The sequence below is a fragment of the Pseudorasbora parva genome, chromosome 10 (assembly GCF_024679245.1).
Source record: "Pseudorasbora parva isolate DD20220531a chromosome 10, ASM2467924v1, whole genome shotgun sequence".
Classification (NCBI taxonomy): domain Eukaryota; kingdom Metazoa; phylum Chordata; class Actinopteri; order Cypriniformes; family Gobionidae; genus Pseudorasbora; species Pseudorasbora parva.
Genome location: NC_090181.1, coordinates 16,597,874 through 16,622,934, shown reverse-complemented (window position 1 = coordinate 16,622,934; position 25,061 = coordinate 16,597,874). Strand labels below are relative to the sequence as shown.

The 25,061-nt window shown below is 38.0% G+C and overlaps 1 protein-coding gene across 18 annotated transcripts in view; it reads right to left on the bottom strand.

Annotated features, from left to right (window-relative positions):
- Positions 1-25,061, bottom strand: part of gphna (gephyrin a) — a 119,681-nt gene that overhangs the window by 33,328 nt on the left and 61,292 nt on the right. For 9 of the 18 annotated variants that reach the window (XM_067455328.1, XM_067455332.1, XM_067455335.1 and 6 more), the window contains exons 5-10: positions 22,354-22,448; positions 22,169-22,235; positions 15,802-16,074; positions 15,237-15,353; positions 14,086-14,130; positions 9,792-9,923 (exon numbers count right to left, since the gene is read on the bottom strand). In XM_067455328.1, the coding sequence (XP_067311429.1) occupies positions 9,792-9,923; positions 14,086-14,130; positions 15,237-15,353; positions 15,802-16,074; positions 22,169-22,235; positions 22,354-22,448 (729 nt within the window). The remainder of the gene's footprint in view (positions 1-9,791; positions 9,924-14,085; positions 14,131-15,236; positions 15,354-15,801; positions 16,075-22,168; positions 22,236-22,353; positions 22,449-25,061) is intronic. The other 9 variants (XM_067455330.1, XM_067455338.1, XM_067455340.1 and 6 more) reach the window with 3 other exon arrangements.

Genomic DNA, 25,061 nt, shown 5'->3' with positions numbered 1-25,061 from the left:
CATTTTCTGTTATCCGAGAGTGACGTGATGATGTGCTGGCAAGATGGCAATGGCCAGCTTGTCTCTACTTGCTTCAGAACGGCACATACATACATATATACATACAAAAATTAAATGCAGAGGTACTGCCAGATACAATATGTATCTTTTCCACAACTGCCACACACCTGTCAGATTCAATGATGTGTAGTAATCGCCAAGGCAAGCATAAGGGCCTGTTCTCCCCTTCAGCTGACCTTCAATCTCCTCTCCATTCATCAATCGAAGGGAGAGAGAGGAGGTGGGGGTGGGGTGGGCTTGGGAGCAAAGGGTCATCGGACTGTCAATGTCCATTTATTACACTTCCAGAGAGGCTAAGCCGGGCATGCTGTCTCTCAAACTAACACGCAACCTAAACACGTTATTAGTGTGTATGTATGTACCTTGCAGTGCCTGCTTTCTTTTATCCCAGATCATATATTTAACAAGATATTTCTTTTTTTGATTATTTATAATTAAGGTCTGCCCTGTTTACACCACCTAAGATGCAAGTAACACAAAAGCATAGAATATTGGTTTCTCCCGCACTTTTGAGAGCAGTGTCTCTAGAACCATGATTTTAAAACTGCAGAACACCTGTCCCGACATGCTGATGGGTAAGGTTGCTCCCCGCTTGCTCCATTTAAAAAGTCAACCCTTTCTCACAAGGGGTCCGATAATGCCGCATGTCCAGTATATGTGTTCACTATACTGAAGGGAAAGGTGCCCAGCGGCGCGGCCGGTAACATATTGCTTTCAATGAAAAACCTTTCATGTCAAACCTCCACTTCTTAGGCAAAGGGTATGGGAATTTTTTCGCCATTAAAAATTATATATTGGGGTATTATTATATATTATTTTCTCATCATGACATATGTAAAGATAAGATCTTCAATTTAAACAGCTAAGTTACAAAAGCCTATATAGCTAGCGGATAACCAGACACCAAATCAGATAAAGTGCAGTCACAATTACTTAAAAACAATAATAATTTGTTACATTTATATAGCGCTTTTCTGGGTGCTCAAATCGCTTTACATGGAGGGGGGAATCTCCTCAACCACCACCAATATGCAGCATCCACCTGGAAGATGCGACGGCAGCCATATTGCGCCAGAACGCTCACCACACACCAGCTGATTGGTGGAGAGTGATGAAGCCAATCAGGATAGGGGGAAATTTGGCTAGGATGCCAGGGTTACACCCCTACTCTTTTTTCCGAAGGAAATCCTGGGATTTTTAACGACCACAGAGAGTCAGGACCTCGGGTTTAACGTCTCATTCGAAGGACGGTGCTTTTTGACAATATAGCTTCCCGATCACTATACTAGTGTGTTAGGACCCACACAGACAACAGGGTGAGCACCCCCTGCTGGCCTCACTAAAGCCCCTTTCACACTGCGATTCCGGCAAATACACGGATAATGCGACCCGGGCCGCTAGATTTGGCCCATTCACACTGCCAGCGGAATACCGTAATATGTGCGCTTTCACACACAACCCGTAACGGTCCCGGGTCGAGTTGACACGTGACATCCGGATGTGACGTATAATGGCGAGCGATCTCAGCTTCAGCGCGGATAGTAAGGAGCTCCGTGGTCTCGACTTGTGTCCAGTTTGCGCACATTTCTGCTTGTTTAATTTTAGTTTCTTTTGTTTACGAACACTCTCTGCGTTTAAAACACCGACTAGCTCTTCTGGCACTGCAGGGTTGTATTATTGAAAAAACAAGCTCTAGAAGTCGCACGATAACTACGTACACGTTGCGGCATTAGTTTCGGCTTTTGTTCACACAGCGCTCGTCCCGGGTCGATTCCCGCAATATTACTACGTCCCCGACCCGGGTCTAATTCGGTAATCAATCCCAGGACGGGGTTGCTTTCACACAGAAGGCGACCCGGCAATGTTCCGGGAATATTGCGGGTCCGACGTGCAGTGTGAAAGGGGCTTAACACCTCTACCAGCAGCTACCTGGTTTTCCCAGTTGGTCACCCATCCAGGTACTGAACATTTTAATAAAACAAGAGTCTTGTGTAAGTAAAATATGTTTATATCTGCTTATAATTTTCATTAGTGTTGGTATCAATATTAAGAAACCACATCTTCCATATTTAATTTCTGGTTTAAAAAACAAAACAAAAAAGGAATGGACGCAAAAGTACAAGGACAGATATCAGCAAAACAAAGCAAACTAGACGGCAAGTCTTTTTTCACTATGTCAAATGCAACAAACCAACATAAAAAGTATTAGAATTCATAAAAAAAAGTGTAGTGAAAATGCCCCATATTAGAAATGTACATTATGTCGGTTTACTACAGAAACAGAACACTTGCAAACAACACTGAACACGCACGTTGGTTGGTACAACTTTAATATTATTATTATCATCGCAAACTTTTCAATAACTTTGATTTTGTGTCTAATTTAGTTTTATTGATCATTTTTTGGTAAAGGGTGAGAGACCTGACGAGCCACATGATTTCTGTCAAAGAGCCAGGTGTGTAAGCCATATGTTCCAGACCACTGATCTAGATGGTAAACTGGCCTGTTTATATACACACATATTATATATATATATATATATATACATATATATACACACACACACACACACACACACACACACACACACACACACACACACACACACACACACACACACACACACACACACACACACACACACACACACACACACACACACATATTGTTTTCATGTTAAACAATATTTTTTATATGCACACACACAATTTTTATTTTGAAAAAAAAAATAGTTTAACATGCCAACAAAAATGCACCTGCACTATGATAATTTCTACTAGTGTGAAGAATTTAATAGAGAAACACTGTTTTACTTTAAAATCCTGCCGTGCTTGTTTATCTGGCGGGAAAGATGTGACTGTAATTCAGCATAAATACACTTGTTTAATCACACTCTTTTTTCTGTCCGTTGCTGAAAGCCCCTCCAGGCGGTATCCTTAGCCAACCCTACCCCGCAAGCACACACCAGTGAACAAACCACACACTTGCCTCCATGAACACAACACACACACACACACACACACACACACACACACACACACACACACACGCTGTCCCGCTAACTGTCAACTCTAGCCACTGAAGCACAGGGTGAGCTCCAGTCTGAATCTCTGCCTATATCTCATATTGCTGTTATCTCGACACACATCACACATACGATGGGAATCACCAGTGCTCAAGAGGTGTGTCTAGCGGCATAACGTGTCATATGTGACACAATGAATGGGTCAATCTACAATTCATCTAGATTAACAATCTACAATACATCAGAACTAGCCTGTCCTGTCTTGGCTTGTCCTACGTTTTTAAAACATTTATAGTATTTATTGAAGTATCTAATTTATAAAATGTCTGTGGAATGTATATAGAATATTGAAAATCTCCATAATGAAAAATGAAGACGTGCATTGCATGTCAAACTAAGGGGGCATTTACACAACACCATTTTCAACTAAAAACTGAAACCTTTGTGTTTTTGTCGCCTAAATATTCTAGCATAGAAGTTTTGCTTAATTAAATATTATTATATTATATTTTTTAACATACTGGAAATAATTAATGACATGACTGTGGCGAACAATGCATCTTTATAACAGAAAACCCGAAGTGTGTCAAATAACAGATTTTCCCCTCCATAAACAAACACACAATGAACAGGAGTGCACATCCACACACAACAAAAACACGCATACCTGCACTTGCACAACAGGCAAACACGCATAGGTGGTGACAGAAAGGAAAAAAATGTGCTCAAGTCATACAGGAAACAACTGGAAATGATGTACAGATTTGAGAAGCACTGATACTACATCAACCACACTTCCAAACAGTGGCACCCAATGGAGCCTCCATTCAGAAAAGCCACAGTAACGCATTCTCTTCTACCACATCAGACCACTGCAGCTGTTATGAAACCTAGTGGCTACTCCGTATGCTGTAGATCATGCACCCTGAAATCCCCCTGCCCCACGATCCCCCCTGGAGTCTATCTGGAGCCCTATTGACTTACACCCCACACGCACGAACATCCAAAACAGACACGTGTACAACAAAACAGAGTGACGCATCAGAGCGGAGAAAGACAGCGCTTACCATGCTTTATCTTGGTACACAGAAGAATGCCGCACGTCTCCCATGCACACAGTGACACGCGCGCACACGCACACACACTACACGCATGAAGCCAGAGAGAGTGTAGGAGGGGAGAAAGAGGTGGAGTGAGACAGCATGCAAAGCGGAGGATGAGTAAAAAACCACTGGGATCTAAATTTGGAGGAAGTGCAGCCACAGATTTGAAGGATGTACGGCATAACGGGCTTGACGGCTATGTGTGCGGTTACGGAGAGTGTTTTCTGAAATCAGATCGGCTCAGTCGAAGCATGTGAGTGGGTTAAGAAAGCGAGAGAGAGTGTAAAAACGTATTATGCATTATTACCTCTGCGTTTAGTGCGCATGGGGAGCTCACAGATAAACAGGGTCTTATGTAACAGCTGGACCCTGTGCTGAGGGAAGTCTGCAGTGAGCATATGTGTGTGCGTGCATATGTGTGTGCGTGCATGTGTGTCTGTCTATGTTGCCTCTGGTCATACTGGATGATGTGTATGCTCAGAAAAGCTTTTTAATCACACACTCCTTTCAAATAGCACACAAATCCAATTTGGCTCTACATCCGATCTTTAGGCCTGATTGTTATTTTGAAGAAATATGAATAGTTTGTTCAAAAGGTTAAGTATCGGTGAATCCTCATTGTAATGATTTTAGCGTCAACATGATTCTTAAAGTCTCTGTCATACAACAAGCTGTCAAGCTTGAAAAGAGATGACCGGAAAACTGGAATTTAGCCTTTGCTGATGTCCAGCACACCATTTTGCTGACCAGAACATAAATGCAGAACATTTTATGCATTTATGCATATATTGTGTGCAAAACTACTGACTTGTTCACTACATAGTGAATTTCACACAGTTCACTATATAAGGAAGGGTTCAAACAAAAACAAAAAAGAACATAAACACAGTTCCAGACAATATTGAGTGCACTATGTGTGATGCAGTGTTGGGTAAGCTACTTTAAAAACGTAATTAATTACTAGTTACTAATTACATCTTCAACAGTGTTATTAGATTACTGTACAAATTACGCTCTACAAAAAGTATTTAATTACTTATTACTTTTCAAATCCTATATCAACCTTGAGTTAAGTGATAGACATGAAATGGCTTTTTTAATAATTTTAAATCCAAAATATAAAACTACATCAGTTATTCTTATTACTGACTAAAGTATTACAAATGTGAGAAGGATCGATAAAAACATGCATTTTTATCTAGACTTTACATTTTTATGTTAATTCCACTATTGTATTTGTATTGTATTACAGTCTATACACAGTATTTAGTTCAATTACTTATGAAGTACACAAAAAACAAGATGAATCCCTTACTTTACTTTTTCAAGGTTAAAGTATATTTACATTTAATCATTTATCAGACGCTTTTATCCAAAGCGACTTACAAAAAAGGGGAGAGCAATAGAAGCAACGAACAAACAAGACCAACAACCTGTAAGAAGTCTCAGTTAATTAAGCACAGTACACAAACTTTTTTTTTGTTGTTGTCTAAAAATGGCTACAGACTCAGCAGCACGAATTGAGATCGGCAGTTCATTCCACCAGGTGGGAACGGTCCGGGAAAATGTCCATGAGAGTCATTTCATGCCTCTTTGGGATGGAACCACGAGGCGTTGCTTACTCGCAGAACGCAAGCTTCTGGAGGGTGTGTAAGTCTGAACAAGCAAGTTTAGGTATATTGGTGCAGAGCCAGTGGTTGCTTTGTAGGGGAGAACCAGTGATCGCGCTTGCATGCTTCTTGTAAACACAGAAACTGGCGAACGGCGGCCATTCGAATCAGCTTTGACCGCGACTCTGGAAGACTTGGAATTAAGCTTTTCTCTGAGAAAAGAACAAAGAACGGCACTGAAGTCATTCTTAAGAAGGAAGATGTGTTCGGAGTTTTGCCGACCGGATACGGCGAATGTTTAATTTATCAATGGGCTCTGCTTCACCTTCATTGCTCTGGTTGGTTGTAGCGCTAACCTATCGCGTGCAGAGGGAGTTTAAACGACAACCGTTTATCCCGCCCCTCGGATTGAGCCCTGTCAATGGTGAGTTTCCAGACCAAACATCTTGATGTGGGTCTGGCTTGTCAGGCTAGCTTATTAGAGCTGCCCGATTAATCGCTAAGACGCCACGTGATCTCATTCCTAACTGACAGCAATTCGCTGGTGACAATTGACTTGTGTGTAACATCACATCAGTGCTGGGTTATTAAGTAATTAGTTACTGTTATTTAATTACTAAATTACTAAATGTAAAATATTAAAACTTTTGGGGTGATTTTATCAACTTTTAATCAATGTAAATGACTGATCATGGGGCCATTACATGTTAAGTATATTTTTTTATTTTCATAAAATTGTATTCTGTCATCTTGTCTTAATTTGCTTGAAAACGCATAAGTATGTTATATATTGAATCCAGGTAATGGTATCTTAAGCCCAAAGAAAACTTTACTTTTTATGTGTCCGCTAGGATTTGTACGGCACATACCTCTGTGCAAGCAGATCATATGATTATTTCTAAGATCATAGAGTTATGATATTTGAATGAAATATTATGAGGTCAAATTTAAATGCTCACAATACCATGCAGTCAGAAAACAGATTTTCATTTAATTCCAATTTTTTTGGCCCCTCTTTTGAATATGGGCCCTACCACATCTCTCTCTCTCTCTCACACACACACACACACACACACACACACACACACACACACACACACACACACACACACACACACACACACACACACACACACACACACACACACACACACACACACACACACACACACACACACACACACACACACACACACACACACACACACACACACACACACACACACACACACACACACACAATTTTTGGACCTGACTATTCTCTTCTTCCCAGATGCTCAAACTACACTGCTCAACAGCACATGTAACGGAGTACACACACACAGGTACTTCTCTGCACATTCTTCACTGTATGTAGCATTTAACTGTTAAGTGACACCTGACACCCTTGTTCAGCAACTAAAGCCAAAGTGCCAGATAGTTGTCATAAAAAACAACAGTCAGCAGAATTAAAACCCAGCCTGAGGTCAAAGCTGAAGCTTAAACCACTTCATTGGAATTCTGCTTATCACAGGCTTTTCACATACACCCTTAAAAAACGATATAAAGAGGGCAAAACGTTTCTAGTACTTTGTGGACCAACTTTCCATGGTCTGATACATTAGCCCTATTAAGACGGTAATTGTTTCTCATGGGGACGTAAGGTATTTTCAGCATTTACAGGGGCAAGTTTGTGATTGTATTGCCATCCAAATCCAGAATGTCAGTGTTTTTCTCCCACCACTAAAATAAAAATCGAATTACCTACTGTTTTTTGACAAACACCAAGGTCGCGGCGTGTTAATCGAATTGCTTTCCAAATCCACATCTCTGAGTTTACAAGAAGAGATCACTTCAAAATTGAAACCAAAAATTGAAAACCCTTTTTGACCACTGTGAAGCACCATATGATAACGGTTGAGCTTCACTGTAATTTGCATGTATTTTAAAGATGCACAGTTTTATTACTGAAATGCTGGAAAGTATTTAAAAGAACAATATTTCATCAGCGAGAGGCAGATTTTAGGAGATTCAGGAGAAAAAGGAGATTATATATATTTTTTGGCAGCAATATATGCAATACAATTTTAAAATAAGTATTATATATATTTATACACATTAAAAAATATATACCGAGCAGCTTTAGGTTTACCTTCATATATAATTTCCATTTTTTTTAAATGACAGCCATCATTTTGAGATAAAATGCCAGACAGAAAACCACTTCAAATATAGTTAGCTTGGTATCTTTAAACAGGAGATTTAAACAATGAATTAATTAAACATTATTTTCCTATTATTATACTAAATATTAATTTATTCTTCTTATTCCAAGCATGGCGAGGTTCCGGGTTCTTAGGATCACAGATCTCGCTCCTCCACCGTGAATAAACTGCCATTCGAATGCATGAGTTTTATCACTGAGCTATGCCAGGCAAATCCCCATGAGAAACAATTACCATCCGAACAGGGCTTTAGACAAATATCCTGATCTCCTAAGAAAACACAATTGTAATAAACACTGTGTTCACTAGAGGGAGACAGAGAAACTAGTGCAACACCACTCATTGCTTATTCTTAGTATGTTGAGAGATTTCGTGCACACATATGACCTATGTAAACCATTGTCTTATGAGCTTAAAGGACACACGTACAGTGGTTGTGACCCAAATGGTGCATATGCTGTGCTTTTGTTGGTCCATGATGTCCATGAGAGCAAAGGGTGTTACATTTGTCATTTTTGTGTTTCAATCAGTACTATTAAACAGTGAAGATGTATTATGTCACCAAAGTGTGCACTCAAAGATAGATCGCTAAAAGCTGAGAGTGGCACTGACAGAGCCAGTGTTGTCATGGACAAAATAGGAAATACACATTTATACCATGACATTAAAAACAATTAGGAAAGAGTTGAAATTGAAGTAAATTATTAACTTGCACTCCACAAAAAAAATTAACAAAGGAATGACTCCGTTCAGTAAACAACTCGATTAGCTACACCAATAGCACTTTTCATTCCACAAGAGTATGTTTGACAATGATGTATAAAGCTACTAAATACTGACAGTGATAGTCAGAGATACTTGAAATAACTGTTAAAGGGGTGGTTGCATGCGATTTCACTTTTTTAACTTTAGTTAGTGTGTAATGTTGCTGCTTGAGCATAAACAGTATCTGCAAAGTTACAGCGCTGAAAGTTCAATGCAAACTGAGATATTGTCTTTTAAAGTTACTGCAGTTTATTGCCTACAAAAACGGCCGGTTTGGACTAAAACAAAATTCTTCCCGGGTTGGTGACATCATAAACCCTTGCTAGTTACCGCAGATGTGACTTCTGCCCAAAATGGTAACGGGCGTGGTGTTTCCGGACAACCTGTGCTTGGCACTTCAGCCAATAAAAATACAGGAAACTACATTTGGCCATCTAACCAATCTAAGACCATTGCGTTTGTCGGAGGGATGGGCTTCATAGAAGCAGGAAGCAAACGAGCCGTTCAAAAGACAGTGGAGACAGTGGTGTGGAATAAAGGTCAAATATAAGAAAAATATGGCGTAAAAAAAGAAGTATTAAGACATGTTATATTGCACACCATAAACAAAACCAAGCCTAGAAAAGAAACATGGAACCACCCCTTTAATGCTGCAAAAAAAGACACTGAAAACAGCTCCTGAATAGCTTAAAATTATTATTTTTTTGTATGAATTAATACCACCTTATAGAATTCATCTAATCCTACTCTTGGATCTTAATCAACAAACTGTCAACCGCCTACAGGAGGAAAAATCGAATTGGCCAAACTTAAAATTCAGCCAGGGAAGAAGCTCCGCTTCTCCTCTCACACGGCCCAATGAGCAAAGTCACTGCTGTCTGGAATGCAAAGCAGTGTGTCAAGCAGCCAATGAGGTGGCAGCAGATGAGGATCCAGCCATGGAGGGTACTGAGTGCATGACGAAACAGAAAGCTGAGGGGAGAAGGAATGGTGTGAATAGAGGGTGAAGGGGCGGAGTCTTACTTTGGGGGTGGGGCAGGAGGCAGTGGAGAGGCGGGACTGCTGAGCGCAAGGAGACTCTGAGGGCGTGGTGCTGAGAGAGGCGGTGTCCCGCGGCAACACCTGGACGCCTCGCGAAATGATGGACTCTGGTATCTGTAAATAGAAGACAGTGAAATATTACAATTAAGCATTTTATAGTGTTTGGAACCATTAAGTGTGTTGTTTTTTTAAAGAAATTCATACTTTTATTCAGCAAGGACAAATGAAATTACTTAAAAGTAAAAGTAAAGACATTTATAATGTTATAATGTTCGAATAAATGCTTTTCTTTAGAATTTTCTATTTATCAAAGAATCCTGAAAAAAAACCACTGCTTTTAACATTAATTATAATAAGAAATGATTCTTGAGAATCCAGTCAGCATATCAAAATCATGTGACTCTTAAAGATGCAGTGTGTAGTGTTTATGAGGATCTATTGACAAAAATGCAATATAATATACAGTACATAACTGTTTTCAGTGGTATATAAAGACCTTACATAATGTACTGTTATGTTTTTATTAACTTAGAATGAGCCATTTCTATTGACATACACCGCGCGCCCCCTTACATTGAAGTCACAATTTTGCGTCGACATGTTTCTACAGTAGCCCTAAACGGACAACCTCACCACTAGATGCCACTAAAATGTACACACTGCACCTTGAAGACCAGAGTAATGGCTATAGTAAATTGCCATCATAAGAACAAATTGCATTTTAAAACATATTCAAATCTTAATTATTCAAAACTTTTGAATGTAAGTGTGTGATGGTGTAAAATGGCTAAGAAGGACTAAGGTATTTTAGTTATTAAAATTAAATAGAATTTAAAAAATTTAAATATACAGTCGTGGTCAAAATTGTTGGTACCCTTGGTAAATATGATCAAATATGGCTGTAAAAAAATTAATGTGCATTGTTTATCCTTTTGATCTTTTATTAAAAAATTCACAAAAATCTAACCCTTTCATTAAAATAAAATAATTGAAAATGAGGGGTAAATCACATTATGAAATTAATGCTTTTCTCCAAAACACGTTGGCCACAATTGTTGGTACCCTTTTATTAAATACTTTTTGAAACCTCCTTTTCCCAAGATAACAGGTCTGAGTCTTCTCCTATAATGCCTGATGAGTTTGGAGAACACCTGACAAGAGATCAGAGACCATTCCTCCATACTGAATCTCTCCAGATCCTTCACATTCACAGCTTCATGCTGGTGCTTCTTCTCTTCAGTTCAGCCACACATCTTCTATAGGGTTCATGTCAGGAAACTGGGATGATCATGGCAGAAGCTTCATTTTGTGCTCAGTGACACATTTGTGTGTTGATTTTGATGTTTGTTTTGGATCGTTGTCCTGATCCAATCACGGCCCATTATAAGATTTCTAGCAGAATCCATCAGGTTTTCATTTTTTATCTTTTGGTATTTGCTAAAATCCATGATACAATGTATCTGAACAAAATGTCCAGGACCGCCAGCAAAAAAATAGGCCCACAACATTAAAGATCCAGCTGTATTTTTAGCCGTGGGCATGGGGTACTTTTTATCCCTGTTTGCACCAATCCCATCTGGTAGATTTGCTGCCAAAAAGCTCTTTTTTTTTTTTCATCTGACCACAGAACCAGGTCCCTTTTGATTTTCCAGTTGTGTCGGACAACTGAATATGCTGGAGTTTGTTTCTGGATGAGCGAGGAGGATTTTTCTTGAAACCCTCCCAAACAACATGTGGCGATGTAGGAGTTGTTAGAATTTTTTTTAGGCTTTCTGACCCCAAGACTCAACTAATCTCTGCGATTCTCCATCTATGATCCTTGGAGAGTCTTAGCGCACTCAAACGGTCCTCCTCGCAGTGCATTAGTACAATATACACACACGTCCTCTTTCAGGCAGATTTGTAACATCTTAAGTTAAAGGGAGCTTCTTAATTATTGCCCTGATGGTGAAAATGGGGATTTTCAATGCTTTAGCTATTTTCCTACAGCCGCTTTCTAGTTTGTGAAGCTCAACAATCTTTTGCTGCAAATCAGAACTATATTTTTTTAGTTTCACTCATTGTGATAAATGATTATGGGATTTTGGCTTTTATGCCTCCTTATATTTATACTCCAGTGAAACAAGACATCATAGCTGGACAATTTCATGTTCCTTGTCACCTCGGTGTGCTAAAAAATGTAAATATACTTCAGAGATGTTTTACAATTTAACATATATATATATATTATTAATATATATATATAATTATATTTTTATGAATAAACATACATTGTTATTAATTTATAAATATAAAATATTTGTTTATTTATTTAAAGAAAATAAACCCCTGATCTTTCACAATTATCTTTTTTTTTTTTTTTTGTGGTTAACACATGATCGCAAAATGTGTTGGCTGTCGCACTGCAAAGCATTAGCCAATCATAACACCGCCTATTTGCATACAGAACTCTCAAAGGTACAACAGCAGAGAATATTCAGAGAAGGGTGGTAAATAATCATGTAAATCTATATTAAACCTTGATTAACATGGGTTTTCAAATGCTACAGAAGTGTATAATATGGCCTATTAAACGTCTGCAGAAAGTATCATTGAACCTCCACAATGAAGACAAACATTTGAAACGCCTTTATCTTTAGAGTGATATTTGTTACTGCATTCAGACTGAGACTCGCAGCCTTTGATCCAGCAGGCGAGTCTTCGCGCAGTAACAAACTGCAGCTATGCTGTCTGGGAGAACCGTGGTGGGATTAAGCAGGAGTCTGATGGGCAGAAGGGCGAAGAGCGCCGGGATCTTCCATAGGAACGCTGGGGCTTAACGGAGCACTAATTAACACTGGGGCTAAATCAAGGCCTCACAGGAAAGAGCAGCTCCACAAGCGCTTTAATTACCCAGTGCAGAAGCTAACCCTGCGCTAATAATAGCATTCGACTCAACCTCTGCCTTCCCAGGAGACTCGTGCTACGAGCGCTCCCTGCGGAGAACACAGTAATGCCAACCTGCATGACCCCATTATAATTACTATATAAAGACAGCTAATACAGGATATACACTCAATCCTCTGCTATCAGGAAAAAGCTTTACAAGCCCTGGCAAAGCTGAACAACAAGACAAAAATTGCTTACTACAGAATAAACTGATAGAACGCACTACAGGAAGACAGGGAGACATGTTTGCCCGTGAAAAACTAAGGTGTTGTGGGTGGTTGCCAGGGTGTTACTTACAGCCAAATTAAAAAAAGACAGAAATCGGAATTGCCGGAAAAGTCTATGATATTTTGGTCTCTAGATATGGCTTTAATGTCTAAATAAGCAAGCAGGTGGGCAAGTAAGTAAACAAACAAACAAACAAACAACAGTATATATTAATAATTTATATAAATTATATAAAACTCAAACTGAATTAATATTAAAAAGGTTAATTTTCTAAAATAAATTCTCATGCTGTTATTGTATTGTAATGAAAAATCTTTTTGTATAACATTCAGAATAATGAAGGCTTTGGATTTATATTTCTTAAAATCAATTTTAAAATTTCATAAAAATGAAAAATCCTAACTACATTGAAATTATTAATAATATTTATGTAATTATAATATTAAAAAAGATGGTACAGCTTTATACATAAGTTTCATATTACACAATCTACATAAAAGTGCCCCTATTAAGCTTTTTCTGATATTTCCTATTATGTAGTGTTTAATATAACTGTTGTTATACAGTACAGAATAATATATATATATATATATATATGTATATATATATATATATATGTATATATATATGTATATATATATATATATATATATATATATATATATATATATATATACAGTTGTTATATTAACAACTGTAACTTTACTGATTGTAAAAGGTAAAGCAAAGTTTGAAAGATCAAAGTACACTATAATTGGAGCTATTAGCTATGTTTCCATCAACCTATTTTTATAAAAAGTTGTTGGGATATTGCATTTAAAAAAAAAACGCTGGATGGAAAGTATAATTTTCCGAAAATGCACATTAACAAACTTATGCACTCAATTGAGTTAGATAAATGTTTTATCAGACTAGAAAACATGCACATAAACTATGATGGAAACACATTTACTGAATAAATTCCTCGATGCGCAACAAAAAACCATGTGACTTTGCACAATGACACGGCATAACTGGACTAACCAGTGAACCGATCTTGAAGCAAAGCATCTGAAATGCTGTTTGGTCATTCTGACATGCCTGAACAAAGTCTGTTGTCAAAGTGGTTCGGTATAATTACCTGCCAGAACTGTCTTTCATGACTGCGTTCCCAAAGAGCAGGCATCTGAAAGATAACATGATCGTGTTTATTGCGTTTCATCTGCACGCTCTGAGGTGCAAGTAATTTATTATATGTTAAAATTAATATAAAGAGTGGCTTCTCCTACTCAACAACGTCATTTTTCGTATTAATATATAGCACCAGGTCATCAAGAAATGATGATTTTGTTCTCTTCGGCTGACTGGATGGAAACCGTGCTTTGTTTGCAAATGTTTTATGCGATATTCCCATTTTGCGCATAAGTAACTTCGCAACTTTGGATGGACCATAGCTATTGTTTAAGAACCAAAAGCCTAAAATGTGTCGTCTATAATTCCAGCCTCACTTTCCCATGTAGGTTTGTAACTCATTTGCATAATAATACCAGGCTAATGTCTTTATTGGCTGCCCGCCAGCAACATCTACTTTAACGCCCTCAAACGCTGCAGTTGTAGCTGAGGGCCGGGAATAGTTTGGTTTGTTTTTGACACGTCAAGAAGACACTGTTTTCTGTGATGCGAGAGTAAATCCACTTTTGCATGCACTTCCAAAGGATGAGGACTGATCCGGTAAAAACTGACTCCATCGCTTCTGTTCGTATCACTGTATATACAAGTGCTGAGGAAGCTTTCGGAACTGTAGACCAATTGCAACAGACTGGAACATCTGACCAATCAAAACAGAGTAGGCTTTTATAAAGGAGGGGTTTAGTGAGACCAAGCCATTTATCTGTTTTAGACACTGTGAGAAAGTAGCTGAGGCTGCAATGTATATTTATTAGAAAATTAAAGTGTTTTTTGACCTTGGATGCATTAAATCCTATTGTACAAAACAAAATTAGGAACCTTTAAAACAGCATAATAGGGGCACTTTAACATACATTCAACACTGTAGTAGATAAGTAGAAGAAAAAGAAAAAAAACTAGACCTGGAGGTGTCAATTCTTTAATATTTTGAGCTTTAACCGTCTTTTAATCGACCAATAGTAATAGTGACAAAGAATATTAATCAACCAATCATAACTTGCAATGACATTTCATTTCCATGATTGGTTTTGAAGCTGTATGTTCAAAAGGGCCAATGGAATAGCAGGAGAGGTGAATATGGATGGGAAAGTGGAAGTGGCTTACCGTGTCGCTGCAGGAGCAGGTGAAATGGGAGGGAATGGAGGTGGGCGGGATGAAGCCACTCAAGGGCTGCCCACCTTTCGCCATGACAACGGCATGGCTGGAATGAGACTTCATGTTCTGATGATGAATATGAGACATATAAACATGACAAGAGACTTGACACATGTACACACAAAACACAAAAACATGAATTAATGGAACATCAAGGGCAAGAGATGATGAAAGAAGGGGTAGAGTGTCATTTTTTCAATGCCAAAAAAATACTTTTTACTGTTTCAAATTTTCTTTCTCCTATTACACTGTTTTAAAACCAATCCATTTGGTGCCACTAGGGGCAAAGAAATTATACACATACACATTACCTATAAAAAAAGACAAAATTATTACTTTATTAGCCTATAATGCAACTTTATCTCCGTAAAGTGAATAATAATAATTTCTTTAGGCAATTTTAATAATAATACAAAAAAAAAAAAATACAAACACATATTAGTGAAATAAGCCAATCTTAGAAGCCTGAGATAGTTTGAGTGTTTTAGACTTAAAAACCGTTATTGGTGCTCACCTTAGCAGCAATAGCAGCTGCTGTGATGTGAGAGGAGCCGCTGTCCTCTGTGGACGCAATGCCACTGTCCTTCTTCTCCTCATCCTCTTCCTCACACTGCACACCCTTGTCTTCTGTCTGCTTGTGTGGGCTGGTGGTGGGTGGAGGGGAGAGTGGCGGCGGAGGTGATGGCAGGTCCTCTAGAGCGTCGTGTACCTCCTTCACCTTCACTATGGCGTCCCGCAGCAGGTCTATGGCGTGGGGCAGAGCAGGCAGGATGAACTGGAAGCACTCCTGAGAAAAGGGAAAGAAGAAACAGATGAAAAAAGGAAAAGGCTAGAAGATGTTTTACACCTAAAACATGTTCCTTCATACACTGTAAAAAAAATATATATATTTAGAAAAAAAGTCACCTGGTTGCCTTAAAATTTTGAGTTCATTGAAATTAAAATTGAGTAAATACAATGACATTTTTTTTGATATTCGACAACCTTTATTAAAATATTATTAAAAGATTTTGTAAGCATATTGGGTTATTTCTGATGACGCAGGGAAACATGCCAAATAGTGCTATTTTCATGATTTATCAAATTTTTATGTGGTTCAGATCCAATAATATTTTGAGTTTCTATTTATTAAACTAATTTCCTTCATTGTATCAACTCAAATTTTAATTTCAATAAACTAAAAATTAAGGCAACCAAGTTTCTTACTTTTTTAAGTTTTTTTTTTTACAGTGTATCAATGAGCTCATGACGAGCTGAATTCTACAGTGATGCAACAAGACAGTGGACAAGCAAGAGAAATAGGCAACTTTCAAAATTAAAGAATTAGTTCACTTTAAGTTTAAAATTTAAATTACCCCAATTTACTCTCAAGCCATCTTAGTTGTATAGGACTTTCTTCTTTCTGATAAACACAATCAGATTTATATAAATATCTTGATATTTTGGAAGGCGGTCTGGAGGAAGTTGGATTTATACAATTTTAAATATGGACATTTAACACCCTCGTGGGGGTGTTAACTCATGGGGCTGGTGTTAACTCTTGGGGCAACTCATGTGACCCATTCACTTCCATTATAAAGCTTGGAAACATCAAGATATTTATTAATATAACTCCAATTGTGTTCATCAAAAATTAGAAAGTCATATACACCTAGAATGGCTTGAGGGTGAGTAAATCATAGTCAAAAAAAAACATTAACTTAATTTAATTTAAAAACAAAAAAACAAACAAATAAGTCAACCGTACATAATACTTTATAAATTCATTCATTCATGAATTTACATTAATAAAGAATATTAAACTTAGATAAATAGAATCAAGGTTAAAAAGGTTTACTCTTTTAAAATAAATGATTTTATACTGTTATTAAAAATATATAAATTATTTTTTTAACAATAAAAAAATAAATCCCAATATTATGGGATAATGAAATGACTGATTATGGTTAGCATCATATATTATATTATTAAAGAATAAAAAAAATGAGCAAAAAAATGCCTGACTGTAGCAGATGAATGATTGACAATTAGCATAATTTTTTTATACAACAATATTTGACATTAATATTTTTATCATCTTAAATAATATTTAACCTGAGCTATTCCTTTAAGATTTAAACAGTGGAATTATAAAAACGAATTAATCTGTTGTATCTATGAGTTCAACTTTCTCCAGCTCCAAAGCTTCGTGCTACTGTTTAGCAGTAATGTAAGGTCTTTACGGCGTAAATTCCTCTTGTTCTCCTCCGACGTAATGGGCTACTATCTATCCGAATCCCCTAATAGGATGACATACAGGCCAACCTATTGACACAAACTTAATGGAATTTCTAATACAGTTGGACATCCTCCATTTTGAGGGGATGAAGTCCGATAAGGACACAGCGTGTGAACTTAACACAGGTGGCCAAACTCAATTGCTCTTAAAGCGCATTTCTTAAGTACTTCTGACAAGAGACATTAATAATAATGAAGGAAAGGACGGCAGCGGGGATGGAGACCGGTCCAGGGAGGGTTGATGCGGTGGAGTGTTTTCCCCCCGCAGGTCTGATGTGGTTGCATCTCTCCGTTTTGGTGACTCAGAGTTAAAATGAAGATTAATGTGTGGAGACATTAGAAGTCCATAGGCTACTTCATGTCCTCTTGGTGCATGTAGGATTGGTCTATTTTTGTATTCCTGGTGCAAGGTGAGGCACATGTGTGTGCGCTGACGCTCCAGATCAGAGCGCGCTGCTCTGTAGGAATAATGGCACCTGAGCTCAAAGAAAAAGTGATGGACAACTCAGACACGCTGACCAGACAGGAACATGCCAATATGGATGTGTGATGTGAAGACTTATCACTGTAAAGGCGGATGGACACATTTCACGTCCAGATTCCTCAAGACAACACTAGAAATTCAGAGCAGAGGCATTTCTATTTTGTTGTGTTTAACAGATCACCCGATTCGTTTTTCAAAGAGTAATGCATACAACTTCAGGGATAGCATCTTTTGTACTTTAAAATTATTTTATGCATAAAGCAAACCAACCTATGAGATAAATCACAACAAACTTTGCTTTGAGCAAAACAGGATTTGAAAACCAATCAAAAAGGTTAAAAGTCAATTGATGAAATAATGAGAAAATATACACCTATGTGTCAAAGTGATGTATTTGCATGAGAAACGGAATCCTTTATGACTTAAGTGAATGTAAACAGTTGAGAAAGAACGTAAAAAACGTAGAAAGAACAACGCACAAGTACAATGGATCCATGCAGTCGGTCTTAAAGTGACGCATCCAAATGTACCTGCTGTCATTATTAAAAGAACACTCCACTATTTTTGAAAAAAAAGCATTTTCCAACGTCCCTAGAGTTAAACAGTTAAGTTGTACCGTTTTCTAATCCATTCTTCCAATCTCCAGGTCCGGCATTATTACTTTTAGCATAGTTTAGCATAGATCATTAAATCTGATTAGACTGTTAGCATCTCGCTCAAAAAAATTACCAAAGAGTTTTCTATATTTTTCCCATTTAAAACTTGACTCTTCTGTAGTTACATCATGTACTAAGAACAATACAAAATGAAAAGTTTGAGATTTTCTAGGCCAATATGCTAAGAACTATACTCTCATTCCCGAGTAATATTCTTTGCTGCCGTAAGCAGTGCATGAAAATAGGCAAACTTCCGTCAACACGATAAAGTGGACTATTCTATTTTAATCACTACGTTGAAAACATGGGTCAGGGTTTCAGGGGTTGGATTGGTTTGTATCTTATTTGACATACAGGACATTTGTAGTGTCAGTAGGAGATAAGTATTCCAACATTCTGAATTTATATTTGGAGTTCCGCAGGGTTCACTTTTAGGACCAATCTTGTTCTTAATTTACATTCGGCCATTAGGTGCCGTAATCAGAAAACATAACATCAATTTTTACTGTTATGCAGATGACCTAGAGTTATACTTATCACTGAGTTCAAAGGATCAGAATAGGCTAGATGTCCTTCAAGCTTGCTCAGCTGACATAAAAAAACAGACCCGGAGACATGCGTGTCTTTTTTTCTATTGTAGTTATTCGTCTTTAGTAGGCTTGAGTTTTTTTTAAAGGGGGGGGTGAAATGCTGTTTCATGCATACTGAGCTTTTTACACTGTTAAAGACTTCCCATCCTAAACATAGACAAAGTTAGTCAAAAACTAAGTTTGACGTTTGATGGAGTATTTCTGTGTCAAAAATACTCCTTCCGGTTTCTCACAAGTTTCGGAGAGTTTTTTTCGGGTATGGGTCCGCTTGACGTTTGATAGAGCGGAAGGTCCTTGTATGGACCGTACGGGCTCTTCTCCCGGTAGTGTGCACGCAGATCCAGACTTCTGTCGCGCCGCGCTCCACTTTATTCCTATGGGTGACATCAAGCGACTTCAACGCCTCAGCACAGCATTTCGGGAAGCCAGCGCTGCATTTGAACCGATTTGAACGCAGAAATGACGGGAAGCGTCACAACATCGCGGATCTCCACGGTCACTGCTGTCACAGGACTTCACCAAATCAACAGTTTTCAAAGAAGTGTGTTTTTGACGGAGCGGTCCCAACAATAAAGGTTCACGATCGTGCTTTGGAAACAGGCGGTGAGTAAAACTGCTTCAAATGTCTATGCTGTTGGCTCTTCGCGTGAGTAAACATCAGTAAACAACACGATCGTGTATAACGTTAGTTAATTTATCAATGGAGCATGCGATCTATGGTGTGTGTTTAAATACATGTGTTTAGCTGACCACTATAGGTGTCAGTTTGTTTATTGTAAAACCACCCAAACATAAACCTAGCGTTCTCACAAAGCGTGCTTCGTCATTCAAATGCGTTAACGGTTACTCCATTGTTGTTCTATGTATAACGTTACACTAGTCTGACGTGCAAAACCGGTTTGCTTGCTACTGCTAAGGTTTAGTCGCATACAATAGTCCATAAACCGAATCATGTCCTCGTAAACTGCGAGTAAACACACACAAATGTTGACAGGCCACTAAATACAGTCCATACCACAGAGACGGACGTCCTGCTGTTGTTGCTTCTCCTGTTCAATTTATTTCAGCCTCCGAATCTGATTCTGGATCATAAATGTATTAGTTGAATCTGATTGATAGCCATGGTTTATTTAGGGTAGCGTTTTCTTCTCCACGTCACCTCTTTGTGTGCGCTCGTCATTCTTTAGCTCCGCCCACACGATACGCCTCCAGGCTCTCGTTTTTTTTTCCGGAAAGACTCTGTACAGCCTATATTTATTTTATAAATATAATAAAGACTTTTCGGAGATATGAAGGATGCAACACTACTCTATAGGTACTCAAGATTGACATGAGATTGACTGAAATTGAGTGTTTCACCCCCCCTTTAAAAGGCACAATTTGTAAGATTTTTGGATAAAAATATCCAAAAACCACCATAACGGTGTTATATATTTTGTTGACTTGTGTACTTGCAATATCCCAGATTTTTCCAAGAATGTTTAAATCCAGAGAAATAGGCCTTTTTTTTTAAACTAGTTTACGATTTCTGGTTTTATTTTGTAGAAACCATGGAAACACCAAAGATGCTTTAATATATTATGGTTTATTAAAGAGGTGAGCAATTGTTTAGATACATTCAACAACAGAAAACAAATATGTTATATAGCTCAACATGTCTAGTCTTATAATTTTAATCTTGTTTTCTGATTCTTTTCCACCGGCTGTAGAGGTGAAGACAACATCTCCCATCAATCTGCACTCAATCTCTGCATCATCAAGCTACGCCTTGGTTTTGAATAGGTGACCTCTAGCAGCGAAAAACTACATATTTTGCCTTTAAATTACATTGAAATTGAAAATTATGAAATTTCAATGGTGTCAAATTTATATCATTAAAACTTTATTTTAAGCAAAAATAAATTATGTATATCAATATATATTGTGATATAAGATTTTGGTCATATACCCTACAGTTGTGTTACCCTTGTGTTTGTGTTTTTCCAGATGAAATTCTAGTGCACACTGGGAACACGCAAGACATTTTCTCAGATGCGCCGAGGTCTGTGGTCTTTACCCGTATCATATTTAATCATTTTACTTAAATGTTAACAATTTCCCTGCATCAAAGCTCTTGCTGAGAACATTAGTAATCTAAAGGCTTTGCGGAGTCTCTCAAAACCTGTGCCGTTGTGGCTTGGGTCTGTCTCCATTTTAAAAGCAAGAAAGGCAAACTCAGTCCAGAAGCAGAGTCGCTGTCATAGAGGAGGAGCTGGGGATGTGAGGAGGCTGCTTTTATAGATGGACGTGGGATGGAGGGTGCTTTTATTTAGGAAGGGAGAGGGGGAGTGCAGTAGCGGAGCTGGACCGAGCATAAAGGGGTTCTTCAAAGTTTAATCCCCTTATCGGCTCGGCTTCTGGACTTCAAAGCAGCAGTGACAGCAGAGTTCTCTGTGGCTGGGGCTGATGGGTAATGGAGATTAATACCACAGCCCTATCAGCAGAGCTCCACGGGAAGGAGCTCTAATAGGATTGGCCACAATGTTAACACGGTAAGTGAGGGTGAACGTATGTGAGAGGTGAAAGAAAGGGAGGGGCGTATCCTCATTGTAAACTTTTTGTCATCATTTACATATTTTGCATTTATTTTTGTTTAATTTTATATAATCACAGCATTTGAGTACATACACACATACATATTAAAATAACTTTTCACATGGTGATTTTTTATTTAACGTATTCATTTGTATTTACCTAATGTATCATATATAATATAGATTAACCTTACATAAAAAGTAAGTGCTTACATATTAATATGCATATTTTATAGATAGATAGTTCAGAATTTTTTCAAGACAAGGAAGTGAGCAAAATACACACACACAAACAGCTTACCTGTGAGCCTTTCTTGCTCCCAGGTAAATTAATGATGAGGGTTTTGCCTCTGATTCCACATACGGGTCTACAGGAAGAAGATGATTAGTATTTAATCCAATTAGTATTCAAAACACATCCTTTACACTTTGAGGAGGAAAGGCAGAGAGAAGGAGTGAGATGAGAGGACATGTCTGTGCATTCACCTGGACAGCATGCCGAGTGGCGTGACATTTAGGGAGCCCATAAGCATTGCTAGAGCCATCCCTGGAGCTTCACGCTCGATCACCTCTCTGGTGGCCTGCGGACGACAGAACACACACATACTGTATATAAGCAGGTTCATCAACCATCCAAGTTAACTTTTACCAATATTTTTTTCTACACTACCAGCTTGGTAGATTTGATTTGCTTACATATTCCTATTTGAACATGATGTCATTAATAATAAATCATATAATATTAATCATTTTATTACTGACATCTTATTACTGACATTTGTTTGTTTTACTTTTTTATGGGAACATGACATGTTGCAAGCTGGACACTTCGGCGTTTTAGAAATAGGGCTTATTCAACATCTTTCCTACATTTAGATATGTGGACAAATTGTAGTTTGGCAGGGTCGCCGCTAGCTTAGTAAAAGTGAATCAAAGTAAAAGTAGTAAAAACTTAGCAAAAGTGATCCAAAAACATCTTGGTTAAATTACATTTTTAAAGGCCCCCTTTAGTGAAAATCAAGTTTTTTTATATGTCTAGAGTGGTGTTTTTAATTCATTCATTACATTCATTCATAAGTCAACACAAATTTGTAAGTTGAATATGAAAGGTGTGCTGCCGGAAGCTAGATATTTTACTTTATAACGGGTTAAATATGGATTTTTTTCTTACAAAAACACATCGATTCGCTCCAGTAGGCCTTTGGTAACCCCCCTGAGCCATATGGATTACTTTTATAATGGAGTCACTTTTTGGGGGGCTTCAAATTTTGGGCTTCCATTGCATTCATTCCCATTATAATGCTTGGAAGAGCCAGGACATTTTTTTATATAACTCCGATTGTATTCGTCTGAAGAATGTCATATACACCTAGGACAGTGGTTCCCAAACCTGTCCTGGAGGACCCCCAGCACTGTACATTTTGCATGTGTTCCTCATCAGACACACCTGATCTAACTCATCAGCTCATTAGTAGAGATGGCAAGACCTGAAGTGGGTGTGTCTGATTAGGGAGACATACAAAATGTACAGTGTTGGGGGTCCTCCAGGACAGGTTTGGGAACCACTGACCTAGGATGATTTAAAGCTACACTGTGTAACTTTTTTAGTTTATTCTTAGCTAAAAACACTTAGTTCTTTGAAAAATAAATGTGCTCATTAATGTATATTTACTTCTTTCAGGTAATAAAGTATTCTCGTAAGTTTATAATATGCCATTGAAAATACATACGGGTGAGGGTTCAAATGCCGGTCGCCATGTTGCCCCTCCATCTTGAAAGTACATTAGCCAAAGAGGGACATACCCGTAAATTCAAGCTTTGCTTTTCGCGTTTTAACACTCGATGGCAGTCATGAACGAGGTCTAACTGGAAGCCATGTTAATCTTGGACTAAATCGGCCACCGTAGGAGTTAAAACGAAATCGGAATTGAGAGGAACAGAAACTATTATTCACTGGATTGTCAAATACCTTTACACCGCTAGATGGGGGAAAATGTCACACAGTGTAGCTTTAAGGTTGAGTAAATCATGGGGTAACTTTCCTTTTTGGGTGAACAATCCCTTTAAAACTACAGTGAATCAAAGACAGAGAAAAACGTGGTTTGAAATTGCTGGTGTTTGAAATAGTCACAAACTACCTTTACTAACCGATCACGTCAACTACATATCATTACTGTGCTGTGAAGCAGGGGAGTCTCAACAGAAGCAATATAGCAGGCGAATTATGTATATTATGTATATTAGGATGTTATGAGGAACTATATTAGCCTAGAAATCTAGACACACAATAGCAGAAGCAAATCTTATCTGCCGTGAGTGTCGTCTAGCAACTGTCAATACACTTCTGAGCTGGAAAGAGCTAACTCTGGTCGGGCCAATCACATCGTGTATAGAGTCGGTGGGTGGGCTTAACATAATGACGGCCAAGTTGCGGAGGTTGTGCGTGCTTCTAGTAAACAAAGAAGCTGGCGAACGTCGGTCTTTTGAAGCGGCTTTAGCCGCGACTCTGGAACACTTGGAGTTCAGCTTTTCTTTGAGAAAAGAACAAAGAACACCACTGAAATCATTCTTAAGAAGGAAGATGTGTTACCATTAAGTGTCAGATTATTATCATTAATTACCATTCATTCAATATTGTCCTGTTTAACACTGTAAAGCTGGTTTGAAACAATCGTCATTGCAAAAGCGCTATACAAATAAAGTTGATTGATTGATTGATTGATTGATTACATAAGAAATACATTTTAGTATACAATAGTAATATATTTGTGTCATAATTCTTTTATTTTGACGTTTTCTGTGAAGATCTTTTAGTTTCAGTCAAATGAAATGGTGAAAAGCTTGTGAAGTGCTTTACGGGAGCCCCAAGAGATGAAGTTCATGTATTTATGTACTCATTTATTGAGACGGCAAATGCCATACATACACTGACTGACTATTGTCGTGTTTATTTCTGCTGTGTGATAGGCTGTTAAATTAATCCATGTCCCTTTTTATTCACAATCTCCTCATCGCCGACAGGCGCGGCACTCATTTTGCATGCCTTTGTGTGCTCATTTATCGAGGCATATGATAGGCTATTTATGATCCAGGGACGGCACACGCTTGAGGGTTGTTCATGGAACCAAACTTGTAATGTAGTTTCATGTCTATTTACATTTTAGAGCATTTAAGTGAAACTATCAAGCATTATA